At 37.8% G+C, this 17,484-nt stretch overlaps 1 protein-coding gene across 6 annotated transcripts in view; it reads right to left on the reverse strand.

Moving 5' to 3' along the window:
- CFAP61 (cilia and flagella associated protein 61) overlaps window positions 1–17,484 on the reverse strand; it is a 118,627-nt gene that overhangs the window by 74,698 nt on the left and 26,445 nt on the right. For 5 of the 6 annotated variants that reach the window (XM_056357463.1, XM_056357464.1, XM_056357465.1 and 2 more), the window contains 6 exons: window positions 16,022–16,061; window positions 13,961–14,100; window positions 10,258–10,384; window positions 9,368–9,445; window positions 7,978–8,184; window positions 5,267–5,401 (listed from right to left, as the gene is read on the reverse strand). In XM_056357463.1, coding sequence (XP_056213438.1) covers window positions 5,267–5,401; window positions 7,978–8,184; window positions 9,368–9,445; window positions 10,258–10,384; window positions 13,961–14,100; window positions 16,022–16,061 — 727 coding nt within the window. The remainder of the gene's footprint in view (window positions 1–5,266; window positions 5,402–7,977; window positions 8,185–9,367; window positions 9,446–10,257; window positions 10,385–13,960; window positions 14,101–16,021; window positions 16,062–17,484) is intronic. The other variant, XM_056357462.1, reaches the window with a different exon arrangement.

Raw genomic sequence — 17,484 nt, forward strand, 5'->3', positions numbered from 1 at the left:
CAAAGTTACTTTTTGTTTGGAGGTGTATTTTTTTAAATAAAGGACTGCTGAAAAAGCACATTGTTTAGTCACACAGAGATGAAATCATGGCCACTGAAGGAGTACAGAACTCACTGGTCTACAGGCATTCTCCCCCCAGGTCATTTCCTGGTCATCTATTCAGCCATTCCGGCAACAGACAACTCTTGAATGAGTTTAAAGCTGACTAGCTCAGAGAACACAGAGCTGGGGTGAGCATCAGATTCTAATTTTTTGCCTGACCCTCCTTCACTCACTACTTCTTGTCGTGATTTAAACATTTCCTGTAATACACCTATAGCATCATTTGAGAAATGCAAAATTAAGAGAAAGTGTTGGTTTTGTTTGGTTTTTCCAAAATAAATTTATACAACACTGTATGGGCTTCTGCAATGCTTTAATAACTGTTCTGTCTTCTTTTTATGAGCTGTAACAGAAAAAAACAGTTCTGAACTGTGCAATAAAACCTGACAGCTTAAAGCAGCCATGAAATAATAATAATAAAAAAAAGAATAAAACCAACAGCATGAATAATGATGAAAGGGCAGAAACAAGAAAATAATTCAACAGATGTGTGACATTTTTGTTCTTCATTGTGGATCAGTTATTCTTGTTAATTATATCACCTATTCTTCCCTTTTATTGATAATTACATGAAGCAGATGGATAACAGAATGCTCCCAGATGGTGAGAAAGCAAATAAGTTTATAAATTGTTTATTTATGAAGGAATCATTAAAAATTATTTAATTATCTATAGTTTTCTACTCCAGCAATAATTACATGCACTGTAAAGGCCAGCAGCCTTTTGTAAGATATTTAGTATTCTGTTGTAACCAACTTTTTTAATGTAACTTGAATTAAATGACTGACAGATGTGTAAAACACAATAATAATCTAATCTGTTTTAACATTGTGGAAATTAAGATTTTGAATCTTTGGATCTTCTGCCAATTGGCACTTCAATACTGGTTACAGGTTCAGAATACAAAAATCAGTGATTTCCTTTTGATTTGGAACAGCTGTAGAAAGTGTTTGATCTAATGAGCAGACAGGACGTTTTTCAGGTCTGTGTCCTGAAACCCTAGAGCATGGCAGATGTATGGCCTGATGCAATTTTGAGCTAATATCTGGAACCTCTGATATACTTGCTGCAGAGGCACAGGCTGAGCAGGCATCCCGAGGTCTGGGCACTTCCAGGAGACTAGATGCAAGTAAGATCGTTAGCAACTGTGCCATTCCAGAGAGCTGCAGTTGGAGACAGGGGAATTTAATGCCTCCCACTCTGTGCCTTCTCAGTCAATCCTTAGCTGATTTATCCAAATCTCTTCAGTAAAGCAATGGGAGATAGAGTTTTGTATGAAGAGACACACAAAATCAGCAGCAAAATGTATTTGCCATCTGCAGGACTGTGGTAAAAACATGCTTTGTCAGTAGTGACTGTTATAGGAAGATACTACTTTGTTCATAAGAATTTTCAGCCCTTTAGGAAATGGAGAGGCACTGCTTGGGAAGTGACAGGTCTTCTGATGCAGAGATGAAGCTGCACAGAGTTATTGCTTAAAAAAGAGTGAAGAAACTTGTGGTTGCCTTAAAACCTATGCAAAGCTTTCACAATAAGGCCAGGCAGAGAGGAGGAACAGGCAGTGTCCCTAAACTCTGTACTTCTTTAGAGTCATAGTCATTTTAATGATAAGCAAAAAGGCAACACAAACCAAATGCCTGGCTCAAACTAGAAACAATATTGAACCAAGGGAAATATCACAAGGATACGGAGAGAACAGGGCGGCTAGAAAACTGCAGTGAAATAATCATTCAGGTAATGGTAAGTTATCTTTTTATATAATAAATATCTGGATTTTAAGAGTAAATCTCTCTACCTTGCAGCTAGCTCTCCCAGAGAGACTACAGGAAGGACCTATGCTTTCTTAGACACCATGAAATACAGCTCATGCTGCCTTCTAGAAGCAGGAGTGAGCAGGCCAGGAATCCATGGCAGGGTGGCTCATTATGTTTCCCCCTTTCTGATTTCTCCCAGATGCTGCAGTAGAATAGAGATATTTGACAGAGGGACAATGAGAACAAGTTACCACAGACAATTTCTGGTGCTGATCTGTGTGTAACAACCAATCCAGACCTGCAGGAAAGCCATCTCTCCAGCACAGCAGAGATCCATCTGCACTGGCAATGCATGGGAATTAGCTGAGGGCAAAGCTTTTCTGATTTAGATTGCTGCTTTCACTTCTGGCTTTGAAGGAAGGAAACTAAAAAGGTCCTGGTTGAGCTATCTGTACTGGGTCAATATTTATGAGTGAATCTCTTCATGCTCACAAGCAGGCTGGAACGTATTAAAAGAGATACACAAACTGATTAAGCCCCAGGGCTCCCACTGTGCAGTCTCTTTAAGATACTAAGCCACTAATGGTCTACAGAGATATATATGCACAAATCAAGAGCTGTGCTTAGACACTGAATGGCTGAGCTGCTGAGCCCCAAGCTGTTACTGGTGAAAAATAATGTTACTGGTGAAAAATAAATTTTGCAGCAAGAAAACGAGATAGCTCGCTCAAAAAAGGCTGGAACAAGAGGAAGGCAGCTGAAAAAGCAGTAGATGAGAAGCAGATGTTGATGGCTAGACATCAAGGGGCATCTTGTGGGTATCAAAGCAAGAATTTCATTACAATTATCTCCATCATAAGCAATAGATAATTAATTAGGACAGGCAGTCAAATGAAAATTTTACATTTCTGAAATAGACTTGCATTTACAATCTTTGTATTGTAGTATATGTGAAAATATCCTGACGTTATTGCAAAGCTATCTAAAACAAGAATTACAACAACAACCCATCCTCCAGCTTTCAGGAACAAAGCAGGCATGGGTTAATGTCTGAAAGAAGTGCTTTCTAGTGTGACAAGGCAAAGCCTCCTCAGCTAAAACAAGCTTGGTAAGCTAGAATAGAGAAGTGTGATACAGAAATGAGGAGCAGTCTCAACTACTTTGAAATCCTGCTTGCCCAAAGCTTTTAAGATACTGCAAGATCCTGCCCCCATCTTTTTCAAAACCACCATAACAGAGATGATAACAGACATTTTCTCCTTATGCTGTCCAGGTGTTTGCCTCACACAGCTTCCCACTAATTCCTACTCCAGCCTCTTTGTCTGCCTTTCACTTTTCTCCCTCTTTCTGCACACTTTCCTTACAACACACTTTTTCCATTTCCCTTTTACCTCACTTCCTAGCCTGCTAGCATCTTCTAAAGCCAAAGTGTGTCTACACCTTATCTCACAGTATTTTTTAAGGTGACCATTCTCAGCCTTCCCATTTTGCAGTTATTACATTTAACTCCTTGGTGGTATATTTTGCTCTTTGCAACACAGATTGCATCTTTCTGTTTACAGAGTATCTAAACAGGCCTTTTGATTGCTACAAAAAGGTAGAAGTATAATAATTTTGTGCCTACTGAAATCCAGTTACATTATTTTTATAAAAATACACTTAATTTTATTTGCAACTTAGCTGCAGGATTTTGCAGGAAAGTGCAAGATTACTGATGGGGATCAATCTTCCTTTGTGAAACATTAGAGAGGGCAAATGGCTTATGCCTGGCTACTACCAGAGCTAACAAAGCATCCAAGTTCTAAAAGCAGCACCAGATTCTTACTTTTATTAGTACACTCAGTCCCCTATGGTTGGTTACCTCTTAAGTTATAAAGCTTTCCCAGCGTATGGTGGCCAAAGGTCATTTCATTCACTCAACAAAAGTGTCAATTTAACTTTGTATGGTTTCAAATTCTTGGTATTTCACAAAACTACAGGCAGCAGTAGCTGACTAGCTTTATCCTCAAGTTACCACTAGGGATCAACCCCAGATGTCTGTTTTAATAGAACACAGTCTGTCAAAAATCTATAATTAATGCTAGTGCATATGCCTAGATACTTATAGAGTGGCTAACCATTTCTATTTTTCAGCAAAATTTTGTTAATGAAAATCTTCCGTATTTTATTAAGGAGAAATTAATTAAACTTTTGAGATTTTAAACAATTATCTCACTACCTGCAACTCTCAGAAAGCCTCAGGAAGAACCTGGGAAGAGAGCAGGCAACAGATTTGCAAATCTCTCAAACATAGGAAGTTTGATTTTCCAGCTCCAACAAAAATGCTAAGACGACCTCTTCTAGTAAGAGAGCAACAGTTCATTTTAAAGACAAAATAGGGAGCATTTAAAGAAAAACATCAGAAAATTCTCTGCAGAGAAGAGAAAGGCAGGGATGTGCATGCTGAGGGAAGACTGTTTAACAAAGCCAAACTCAGACCAATGGCCTCAGTCATGTTCTGGATTTTGCTTTGCCAACTGCTGCCTAATTAAGAGTTTGGGATGCCAGAAACTACTGACTAACTGCGAAAAGGACAGCACTAAAAAATATTATATGGGAGCCCATCTCAGCCAACTGGAAGTTAGTAGACAGACATAAAGCTCCCTAATTATGTTTCTTTAGGAAATCACAGCTACCTACTGAGAGTATCCATCACTAACAGTGTTTTTCCTAATATTTCAATGTTGCTAGTTACTCTTGTGAAGAACTATCTTCACATCAAATTTTATTTGCTTAAAAATGTTAAAACAGAATAAGGTATAAGTTCTTTAATAAATGAAATTTTAAGAGACTTCTAGTTTAGAACCTCCAGACTGCATGAGTGCTACGCAACCAAGACCTGTTTGATAACAACAAAATTTTCCTTTGCTGTTACATCATTCCTGATATTTTGAAGAGTTCTTTGAGCTTATCTTGTGCATGGAAGAAACCTGACTTTGGGACTGAAAACTAAAATTTACTTAAGCAATTTCTCCAGAAATAGTCAGCAGCATGACATTGTCTTTTTTCCACCTGCAGAATATAATACCTAAATAAACTGAACTGTTTAGCCATTCTTCCCGGTAAGTCAGAGCATTTGAAGCATGTTGGGAGTTTGAAAGTAATGACATGAAAAAATACTCTTAAAATGTAAGCATTTAGCATGTAGATGTTATAGCTCAGTGATTGCTCTTTATAATGTGTTTGAAATTCAAGCTTAGAAGAAGCAATTCTTGTCCAGAAGCAAAGCTGGGACTGTAAGAGTATGGATACCATGTTCAATGTAATTAAGAAGCAACCTATCAACACCAAGATGGTAATGCCATCCCATCTGCCAAACCCTGCATTAGCTGGCACTATGCCTCTTGCCTGGTGCTGCTTCTGTTACCCACCTGATCCTTGGAGACCTGCTCTGATGGAGCGTTTATGCCAAGCTCTTCCAGAGGATAGACAATCTGTCGTCTTGGTCGCACGGGAACCATGTAATGAAGGGCAGATGTCAGGGAATGGGCACAGGGATTCTGAAACTGAAAGACAGCGATCTATATCTCAGCAGAGAGAATGTCAGAACAGTGCATCACAGATGTCTGTTGTATGGCTTTGCAAATACAAAATTCTTAGCTCTGTTGGCTAGATCTGAGAGAAAAATCAGCAAATAAACAAACATACTCAGAGCAGAGGAATGAATTGCAGATAATTCCTGACACTAATGAAGATAATTATGAGAGTAATTACATTACTATCTCTGTGGGAATGACAGATAAACAAGTGGTTTGGTTTATGGGATTTTTCAGCACAAGTATTTTCCCCAGGAGGATATTTTTCTCCATAGTGATCATGAATCAGCTTGATTTGACCTCATTAAGCTATGTTATCTGCTTACTGCTAACCTTTGCTTGTTTGGCAAAGAATGGTTATGAATTTATATAGAAATTCTATACCGACTAAAATGTCAATTTCATTCAAGTGATAAATGTTAATAAACTGGCATAAACTTGAACAAAAATCCTAATGCTAATGCAAATAGCGTGGAACATTAGAAATAGCTGTATTCCATTTATTACAGCATGACTAGCTCTGTCATAATTTATGACATGAAAGGGGAATAAATAAGTAAGAGAATTACAGGAAATAAAGAATGAACATTAACGCAAACTAAATTACACTGAAGTACTATTCCATCCACAAACATTGAAAAAACTTGATGTTACTACCTTGAGAACTGAGTAAAACATCACATTTACCATTTATTAGAAAGCAATGATAAACTAAAGTAACTTAAAGGAACACTGTAGCCTGGAAATAGACCAAACTGGAATCATCAGTAAAATTTAATTTTTCTCTTCCATCCACTGCCATTAAACTGCATTTTTTTAAGTGCCTCTTAAGAACCTGAGAACCTAATGCTATGCAAGGACATTGCTTCCTCAAGAGAATACTTAATAAAAGTCCACAAAAGTGTATAGGAAAAAGCATCCTTCTGAAAAATGTACCTATGTCTAACCTGTCAAAAATCCTATGTTAAAAACTGTGGCGATTTCAAAAACACCCAAGTCACTGAGGACAGAATTCATCTCAGTCACCATCTAAAAGCTAGGTGCTTAGTTGAGCTAGCCATGCAGACACCCAACCAGAGTCAGCAAGGTGAGCATCTCCAGAGGGCAATTCTTTCTGTCCCAAGGTAGGCAGTTATGAGCGCTGGATGAAATGCCCTCTGGATGCACTGTGTGTTTCTCCATTAATGCTGGCAGGAGCCTAGGAGATTAGGCTGGGCCAGATAGTAGCTTTAGATGGCTACGCATCAATGAGTTCACATGTTTGACGATTTTACCTTGTGTTCCCTCTTCTGACATGAGACCAATGACAAGACACATATATGAGTATTTTTGAAAGAATCTTTTATTTTGCTTCTACAAATTACGTTCTTCTCTGAAATGGACTTTCTCACACAGGATTAGGTTCTTATGGTTTTCCTGTAGCACTTGCAGACACGTCACATTTTCAGTGACAGTGAGGTGTCTGGGTCCCACTGACTTTTGATGAAACACCGTCTAGAGTATCTAAATCACTTTTGAATTCTTATAAACCACCTGGATGTGTTTTTAATATTATCCCCTTGCATTTATTCATGCTACATTATGTCCAGTGACATAATTCCTTTTTTCCTCTCTGCCTAGCACTTTGTCGTGAATTTACTGAAATAATTAATGCATCTGAATGGCAGTATGTGGAACAGCACAACTTGATCTGGTTCTATTATTAACTACAACAGGAAATAGAAATAATTGTTAAAGATACAATATGTGCTTTATAACCCGTCATTTAAAACCTGATTGGTAACTGATTTGCAAGTGACAAAGGTGTATCAGCTGTTCAAAACAAGAAACCCAAACCACATCTTAGAACTCTACACAGGGTCCTAACTTCAGCAAATGTGGGAATAGCGGATGCTTGCTACTTCATCCTAGAACCGATCTATTGGGAACAGACAGGAAAAGGCAGAATCTTGACTATTAGTACCACAGCACACTTATGGAAGAGTCTGACAATACACAAGACAATACCAATACATGTTTACGTGGGTAAAAAGCACATATACTTCTCTCAGAAACAAGTGAGGAGGTAGCAAACAAATTGCTCCTCTAATGTGCTGCTCCCACGGCAACATACTGATGTGTTTAACTTAAAAGACATCTAACTACATTTAGAGAACAGTCACCCTAGGGTTCTCTAAATTCAATTGAGAAATAGACATTTGCAAAGAGTGACTCAGATCAGAAGGAGCCACCCCCTAGGAAGAGCTTCTCTCTCTTCAAAGACTAGGCAAAGACCCAAGGCCAAGTACACTTCAAATTTTGGCTCCTTCACACGCTTCCTGAAGATACCTGGTAAGTCTGGATTCACATGCACTACTGAGCACCCTACAGATTAACTCTGCAACAGCTATGTCTATGAGTACAGATTATATCATGCAAGAAGAAAACAAAGTTTGCTGCAGGTTGCTAACAAAATCTCTGTTTACAGTCACTCACAGAAGCAAACAGAAAAATAAAGTAAGTGCGACAATATTTAATATAAGAAATACAAATAACTTTCTCCTTACCTTGCCTTCCACATACTGTGGATAAATAGGATAGTAAAGAGAAGATTTGTGGGCCAAGCGAAGAATCTCCTTTAGAAAGTGTTTTGTATAGTGATGAAATATAGGATTTAAGACAAAGTGGCAAAGATGTCCATGTTCCTCTTGCTGGTGGTGATTAAAATTAATAAAATCTTCCATGTTGTAGTGTGATTGAATATACTCAATATCCTGGAAAAGAACTTGGAAATCAGCAGTGATGAAACAGCTACATTTACTATGTCTTAGCAAGTGCCAATGAATTGCTTTCTATCAATTAAGGAACTAAATTTGAACACTGAAATTAAGTGCCTTTGAGAGTTGTTCTCAATTAAAGCACGCTGACTGAACATATTTTTCTTGAAAATCTTTTCATTGTATCAAAATCTATTCTTGCAGCTTGCTCACCTTTATTTACAGGGAATGCATATTTGACCCTTTCACAACAATGTCTGATACAGGTTAATAGACGTTAATGGAGGGGAAAAAACAAACAAACAAAAAAACCCCACCTTCTGTGTTGCCAACTTCCAACACAGAGAAGAAGCCTAGACCATCCCCGCACAAAACTTACACTGAAAATGGGGAATTCTACAGAGAAGAGCTGTGTTAAGAAGTGCCCTCCAACAAGTCTTCCATGTTGAAGTGATAAGCTGAGATTTCTGCACATTTATACACTCAAGAGAAATCACTATATCCTCTTATCTCAATGCTCTTAATATAATTAAGAGCTATTTTTGAAAACAGAAGTGACTATTTTAAAAACTGAACATTACAACTGCTGAACAATCTAAAATCTGCCTTGTCAGACAGCAGAATACCACACAACTAATGCTTAAAGAATGTTTACTTTTCAAGAGTAATGTGCAACACTGTCTCTTTTTGTACTCCATTAGGGCATGTGCTTTTTATTTGTTTTGAAGTTAAGTGTGTGATTCATTATCACTCAGAATCTACTGTGGGAGGGGAAAAAAAGCCAGTCCAGAAGGACAACTACTACTCTTCGGAGTACACATGGCAAAACTGCTTGTTGACTTCAGAAATTAGGGAGCAAAATAGGTGATTATAGACATATTTAGGAGACAGAATGGCTTGTGCTAAAGCAGCAAAAAGAGGTGTAAGATGCATACTTTCAGAACACATCATCAGCTTCTTGCAAATAACAGGATGATTTTTTTTTCATCTGTGTGTCAATCATCTATGAGAAGGGAATTAATACAGTCTACATAGGAAAGACAGAAAGAAAGTGTAAAGAAGCAGCATCTTTTACATATCCTTTCTGTTAGATACACGTATAGTGGCAAGCACGAAACTCAGCCTTTAGTGTTAAGGGCTAAGCATTACAGTTTTCATACAACACAGAAATAGAATTTACCATTTCATCTCTAATGACAGAAATGCCAACTATTTGATCCAAAACTTCTGCTATGAAAGCCTGTACTGGAATCCCATCCTGCAAGGCAAAAGCAACATATGCACATTTCCTATTTCATTAGTAATCTTTATTTTTAATTGTAACTGTGTATTTCACCACATGATCACAGTTAAAATATTTTCCTCCCAGTACACATTCTATACACCATCTCAGTTTAACCACTCTTCCTTAACTCAAGGCGTAATGTTTAAGCAGTGTATGTGGCTGGACTCGACCATGCAGAATTCTACTGGACTAAAGTTTCAGTTAGGATCTAGCTGCTGCAGGAGAGCTATGAGCTCAGTCACTAATTTAGTCCTGTGTGAAGTTCTGATCTTAGGGAAGAATATTAATTAGAACAGATATTTAGTTACATAAAATGGATTTCCCTACAGCTATATGATTCGTAATGGCAGTGTTTGTCTTTTTGGCTATGCAGAATTTTCCATCACACAACAAAAATGCAGATGTTCCCTACTAACTGATGAGTGTCTGTCTGGCCATATTATGGGAAGAAGAAAGAGGCCCCCATACGTGACAAAACACAAGTACATGTTCATCACAGAACCAAATGTGCATGCAAGAAAAAGCAGCAATGCTAATTGGGCTGTGGGTGGCCAAAAAATGCATCCAGCCTGCTTCTGTCCCTGCATTTGAGGAGTCTCCAAAGAAGAGGGTAGTTGGTATAAGGCCACAGGTTAGATACACCCTATACTGACTGTTGGTACTGACTTGAGTACCTATATACTCTCTATATATAGTATACTAGTTTAGAGTAATGTAACAAATTCTGGATGTTTTCACTAGTATTTATCCATTCTCTTGTACATTTATTTGCAAGAAATACTCACTGGATCCCTGCGAGCCAGAATAAATATCTTCAAGTCATTCAATATACTTTCATTCAATCTAAGGGTTTTAACAAGCATCTTGACACCAAGTAGGTCATTGGTTGTTGCCCTTCTTACATTAAATGACCTATTAAAAAAAAAAAAAAGAAAAAAGAAAAAAAGAGTAAAAGTTAACTCTGTGACAAATTAAAGACAATTCCCATGCTTAAGACATGCCTTTCCACAAGCACCAAACCTGTCTTTTAGAAGGTGAGACTGATTACTATATGACTATTGTTTGAAATCCATATTAACTTATTGTGTGATAAGAGATCACACATCTACCTGAGACAACTGAAGAATGCGGCTTTAAATGCTACTAATCATTCAGTCCTTCTGCACCTACAGCCCATTCCCACAAAGCACTAGCTATGACAGATATCACCTAATCTTTGAACGGAAAAAGAGCCAGCAGAGAAAGAAGGCAAAGAATCTTTAAAAATGAAAGTAGAATCCATAACTGCACACTGACATACATGGGGAAAAAAGAAAAAACAAACACAGAAAGGTAAGAAAAAAAAGAAAAAAGGAGATGGGGGGGGGGGGGAAGAAAAGAGCCAACTGTCATCCTTGGATATGGCACAAAAGAAAGGCAGTAACATCAATTTCTCCAACAAGAACAAATTACTAACATTTGTGCTAGGCCTCTTTTCTTTGAATAGTAATACATGAGGATAAACTTACATGAACAAAATGCCTCTGATAAACATAAGATTGCCAATTAGTAATCACACAACAGTGGTATGCTGTGAAGGTCTCTGTGCAATATATACAGCCAGTAACACGTTAGCTACAGACAAGGATATCCTGGCGCTTAACTAGTTTACACACTCTGTTATAAAACATCTTCCCAGCCGCTAATTATTTAAAAAAATTACTTCAAAGGAGAGTGTATAGCAGCTAAGGAACTCCCTCATATTGTCTGTTAAAGGCATCAACCCTTCCTGGTTAAACAAGGCTTGTATAATACAGACTTACAGAGTGCTGTTCAAGGAACTGAATTACAACTTAATTTCCAAGAACTAAGTTCTTCCACCCAGTTAAACTTGCCATTCATATAGTATAACTTCCATTCCTGTTGTTCTTGCCTTCAATTTAAACTTGTATGTGCTATTCCTCAGCCTAAGTCACAGTCACATTGAGACTGATTTTGTGGAACATGGTATAATGAATAGCACTAGTACCTTAACACAAATACCTGATACATTAAGGGAAATTTCAAAGCTCAATCTCATTGATCATTTTCAACTTGATTATTTGAGTGTTCAAAAGCATACATTTGATTACTAAATTACAAACTAATCCTGAACTTCTAAGTCAGCATCAGCTTAGCTTTCACATTTAACACATTTCCAGTTAATTGCAAGATCAACCAAGTGATGAGGATGATGGTCAGCAAGACTAGCAATATGGTTCACTCTGCAACCCACAAGCGTGCTATCTTCCTGCCACTCCACTGAGCCCAGCATTTGAGTTTTTCTCCCCACCCATGTCCAAGTGGAGGCACTTGTGCCAATAATGAACTACATTTTTAATGTAATAAAAACCAGAATATGCAAAAAAATTTGTAACTTAAATAAATAAATAAACAAAACCACCAGATCCAGTGTGAATTAAATAGTAAGAAGGACTATCCAAGGTCTGTGCTCATTTCTCTTCCAGCAATGAATTAACTCATTCTAGATGCCCAATTCCTTTGACTGCTCAGAGACCAGGACGCTATTATTATTATTATGCTTTTTAGTGAAAATTGAGGGAAAGTATCCATTAAGCATTTCAGCCTATGCCTTGTCATCTGTTATTTTTTTCTCCTTCACTGTTAAGTAGCAGACCTATACTTCCATTTGCTGCACTCTTGCTTTTTGTGTACTTAACACTTTTTCTTAGTCCTTTTACAACCTCTACTAATCAGTATATCATTTTGTGCCTGTGCCTCTTCTGATTTTGCCCTTTCATGTCTTCATATTCCCATCTTCTTACCCCTGTTTTTCTTCTATTCCATTTTCTATGACTTCCTTTTCACTCACATGCCTTTCAAAAGCCCTTGGTACAAGTACAATGTATTGATCTTTTACTTCTTTGTATTTTGGTTTTATCTAAGAGAGTATCTGCTGTTGTGCACTTAGTTTTTTGTTCTTCAGAAGTTTTTCCAAAAGCTTCATCGGGTTTCTTCCATAGCTTTTCTGATCCTGAACCTCAATGGAAGGCTATTTTTTCCTTACTCCCCTGCACAGCCACAAGGAGGACTGGAAAATGCTACTAATGACATTATTCTGTTTTCATAGAAGGGGTGGTATCATTTGGAATATGCACAATTTAATCAGAATTGTAAAAGTGTTTTTAAAAACCCTGATAAGTTTAATTTTGACCAGTATCGCAAGAGGACATATGACTACCAGTCCTACTGGTGAATTACTGAACAGCTGTGGCTGAGATTAACAGGAATTACTCCAGTGGCTTTCTCTTCAGCCAGCTGGATTCTTACGGAGTACACAGAAGCCGAATTTCATCCCACGGTAAAAAAGCTTCTACACAGGTCCAACAGTAGCTGGCCAGCTCCTGCACGAGCTATTTGTATACAACCCAAAAGGTGATTAAGTATGCAATTAAAACAGAAGTATTTCTCTGAAAACATGCAGTATTTAGCTACATTAAGACCAATAATAATAATTAAAAAATAATCTCTAACTGCACCATAATTCAAGCTTGGTGTTTGGGCCAGTAGAGGTGTGTTATACAACCAAAGCATTGGAAAATTCATACCACGTAACAGAAGTCATAGCAAGAGAGGTTTCGTGTTCCAATTCACCAGTATTTCAGACTAGAGAAGTATTCAGTGTCTCACAGAAATTGGAAGGTATGAAATAAATGATTCAAAAAAAGAAGTAAGAGATAAATTACATAAAATAGGTACTCAAGAATGAGGTTACTGCTGTGTTCTGCATGTTCCAGAAATGCATTACTGCATTTCTCTCTAGAGAGTTATGCTATGTTTCCAGGAATTAAATCTACACCAGGCTTTCAATTATCAGTGTTACACAACCTGACCCAAGTCCAAAGGGCAAACACTGCACCGTGTTTCTCTATCAGCCTTGGTCCACAGTGAGGTAACTTGAAGCAGCTAATTGCCCATTGTTTATTAAGTTAGCAGTCTATATACAAATTTTAAATGAATCCACTCATTGCAATTTGGTTTTACTTAAAAGAAAATATATATAATGTTGGCAGTCAGAAGAGTGCTTGCTTTTACATGTTTACCTTTTTTTTCCCCCCATTAAAAATCATGTCACTAACTACTTTATTTCACTGAAAAATATAAGGCTATTTCTACATTGTCTAGTATAGTGCTGTGTGGCAATACATTTGAGTAGGTTTAGGATTCACTCCAGAACAGGAAGCAAGACAGCTGCAGCAATGCTGCTGAAGACAAAGTTATTTAGCTTTGTTTCTAACTGCCCCAGGCACAGTTCTGTGCTCTTCAACTATACTGTTTTGAGGGTTCAAGCTACCATTTTTGCAAGATGTTGTGCCATATCGTGTAGAATACCAGCTTAGTCTGAGATAACAAAGGAATACCCATCTGGCGCTAGGTTGAATGATGCAAGTATGTTCCACAGAAGCAGTTCAAAATACATCATTTGTTGTCAAGAGGCACATGACTCACTTGAGCAATCCTGCACGATGGAACACATAAAGCTCATGACCAAGTCTGGAAGTACAGAAAGGGACAACCCGAACAAAACTCTGGATCAGCTGGAACTCTGGTACATGATGTGGCACAAGGATGACACAGAAGTCTTTATCCTGAAAAATATTTGCAGACAATAAAGGCTCTTAGTGATCTCGGCATAAGCTTTGCACAAAAGCTTCTGACTAGAGTGGACAGAAAGCAGAGAAACTGAATGCAGTGCTTACAAAGTACATACACTCCAAGTATTGCTCTCCCAAGATAGCTTGATGCCTGGGCAGCACATAGGAGCTAATGAGCTCAACATTAAGTTGGCTCACAGAAACAGGTCTTTCAGCTCCCATAGTCAAGACTTATGGAGTTAATATCCTGATATTCACTAATGATCCTTTTTTAACACACTATACCCCTCTCCCTTTTCTTCCTCAGTAGAATAGAGTATTTCAGTTGGAAAGGGCCTACAATGATCATCTAGTCCAGCTGCCTAGTAGGAACACCACACCTTTAGGGCTAACCTTTTCCCTTAGAAGGTCTTTTTTTCTACCTCACTATTCTGCAGTAAAATTTCAGGACAGTGCATGTCTGACTGGGATCTTTTGCCTGTTTGCAGCCCAGTGAGATGATCAACTAGAACAGCATGCCCTAAAATCCCGAGCCAGTGTGTATGCACTGCTTGACTTTGCACTGCAGGCACAACAGACTTGATGAACTCAAGTTTGTATATGCACTGTGATGTCCAGCTTGTCCCAAATTTGGCACTGCTGGCATTTATGTGCTACAAGGTGTGTGTGCATACAAAGACACACTGTATTGGCAGTCAATGTAATTGTCTAAAGCCCTGTGCTGTAAAGGTCGCAGAGGTGCAAAGGAGTGCAGGAATCTCAACTGAATGCTCTCAGATGAAAGACAGCATCCTATGGAGATAAAACGGCATGCCACAAATAACTTTTACCCACTCAAACTGTTCAAGCGCTCCATTCCATCAGAGTCTCTCCCATCCCTTTTTATTCAATACATATTTTAAAATAATCTCATTACACACAGGGATATTGAAGAATCCTGAAAATTCAGGAAGACACTTCATGGAGCATGATACATGCTGAGAGACTCCCAAGTGGCATGGATCTAGAAGATAATTAATTGGTTTACTCTGGCCAATTATTCTATAACATTTTTTCAGTAGAAAGATATTATTAGAATCTCGTGTCTCTTCTTCTCTTTAATCACACTATGTGATTAATTTTTCTTACTACACCTGTGATTCCGTCATGACATTTTGTTTCAAGGAGTGACAGGTGCATTGTTGGATGGATAAATTACTTATGAAATTTGAAGTGTTCTCTGTTCACTTTCTATGGGAACCTTCTTTGGTGGTAAGCAGCCTGTCTGAACACGCTGACATTTAGGGCCAAGTCTGTATCTCTAGTCAGCAGGACTGTCTCTAAGGGATGCTACCATGCAGTAATTTGTAGTGTGAATTTACAACACATTGCAGTGTGTATTAAAAATGTCTCAGAAAGGGGACTTTGCTACCTCAGATAAGGATTGATCACAGAGGGCATTACTGTGAAATAGCTACTGCACTATGAATTCACATTCTTATTTGCCACACGTTACTTTTGACCTAAACATAAACCTTCAGTGGCACTGTTAGTGCTACAGATTTCCTTAATACTGCTGTTTTCTAGGCTTTAACTCCACCTACTTTAATGCATTTTCCCTGATATTATTTTAATTTAGGTACTGTCTGGATCTATACACCATTTTAAAGGTGTTTGAAACATTTGCTTTCTAAATCTGTACTTCAGAAAAGTCCCTATGGAATATAAACAAAGGATTTATGTATGCAATATATAAAGTCCAAAAGCAGCCAAAGAGAGGAGTCAAACCCCTCTGGGTAACCCAGCCCAGGGTAACTAGCCATAGCATACTCCTGTGAGTCACTGACTTAGTTGGGCATCATATCTAAATGCTCTGGCTGACAAATGCACTACTGTCCCGTCATGCGTAAAACTTTAAAAAATTAAATATACATACTGGAAAAAGCTTGAAAACATAGTGCAAAAAGTCCAGTGATCTGCAACCAAGAGTAAACATTGTTAAATAAAGCACATATCAGACAGATCCTATACATTTTGGTATTTACATCCCTCTAAGTGCAAGGAACATTGATTCACAGTGCTTATCAGACAATTCAGCATTATTCAATTGCAGATGTTGCATGCTGCACAGCAGTGTTGACTTTTAGTGCCTAAAGCATGATCATTAACAAGAATAACCCAAATGTTTGAAATATCATCAAAACATTCGGCTCTTCATCAAAAGGAAAAAAATATATAATTTACTCCCATGCTGTTGACTCCAACATTTTTCAGAAGCTACTCATGGACTGTCAGAGCAGCATTAGTATATAGCAAACATTAATTGAGGTTACAAACAGTTGTTGCTATGTTCCACAATATTTTCAGCCAGTACCAAGAGTTCTGTCACTATCCACTTGGTAAGCCTATCCAACGTACTTTATCAGACTAACAGGAACATCAATACTTTGAAATTGTTTTTGAACACTTCTTTGCACTTCTCACCTACCGGTTTAGAGTAATTCCACTCTCTTTTCCATGGTGACAGTGAAACGTGAAATGTGACATTTGAGTCTTAAAAAACCATGAGAAATCTAACAAATTCTTCCTGTTTCTTTTATGCGTGAGGACATCAGAGAGCTCTAAACCCAAACAGAGTTGCACTGAAGCTTTATAAAATATTTTTCCACTGTATAAAATGTGTCTTTTGAAGAAATTCAATACAGACATATATTACCTAAAAATGTTGATAAACCCCTTCCTCCCTCCAGACCTGTAATTAAGTTCCCTTTAATTACTTCACCAATAATATTACTGAATGAAAAGAGAAATAATTTCTAATTTGAATGAAATCTTAAAAACACCCTTGTAAATACAGCTCTGGATTGGGGTATTATATGTTCACCTATATAATAAATGACTTGTTAATAGCTAAATGGGGGAAAGGAAAATGCTATTGCAATGTAATTTTTTATTCTCTGGTATCCAGTACCTTCTTGGCAGCAAGGAACAAAAGAATGGAGGTAGGAGATTTTTCAGGGGGCTTAAAAAGTTATCAAATACCTGCAGTAAGCTAGCAATTTAGTTGCTTTGCATTTCATGGTCAATGTGCTAAAAAGCCACGTAACAACTCTAGATATAAAAGATGGAAACATTTAGCAACTTTACTGGGTAACACACGTTCTCCAGTAGTAAACATCCCTTGAAGGCCAAGATGCAATCATACCTACACTTCAATAACGCTACTATTTCTGGAAACATGCTGTGCAAGGTCAGCAGTAACTCCTTCAGGACAAGATTCCGAGATATACTCAGGATTACCTCGTGCCAGCCTTTCAACATATTTACTTGTCTAATGTTTCCATTACAAACAGGTGGATCAAGTAAATGCAAGCTAGTGAAGCATACAAGTAAAATACT

This window comes from Falco biarmicus, chromosome 12 (genome assembly GCF_023638135.1).
Source record: "Falco biarmicus isolate bFalBia1 chromosome 12, bFalBia1.pri, whole genome shotgun sequence".
NCBI lineage: Eukaryota > Metazoa > Chordata > Aves > Falconiformes > Falconidae > Falco > Falco biarmicus.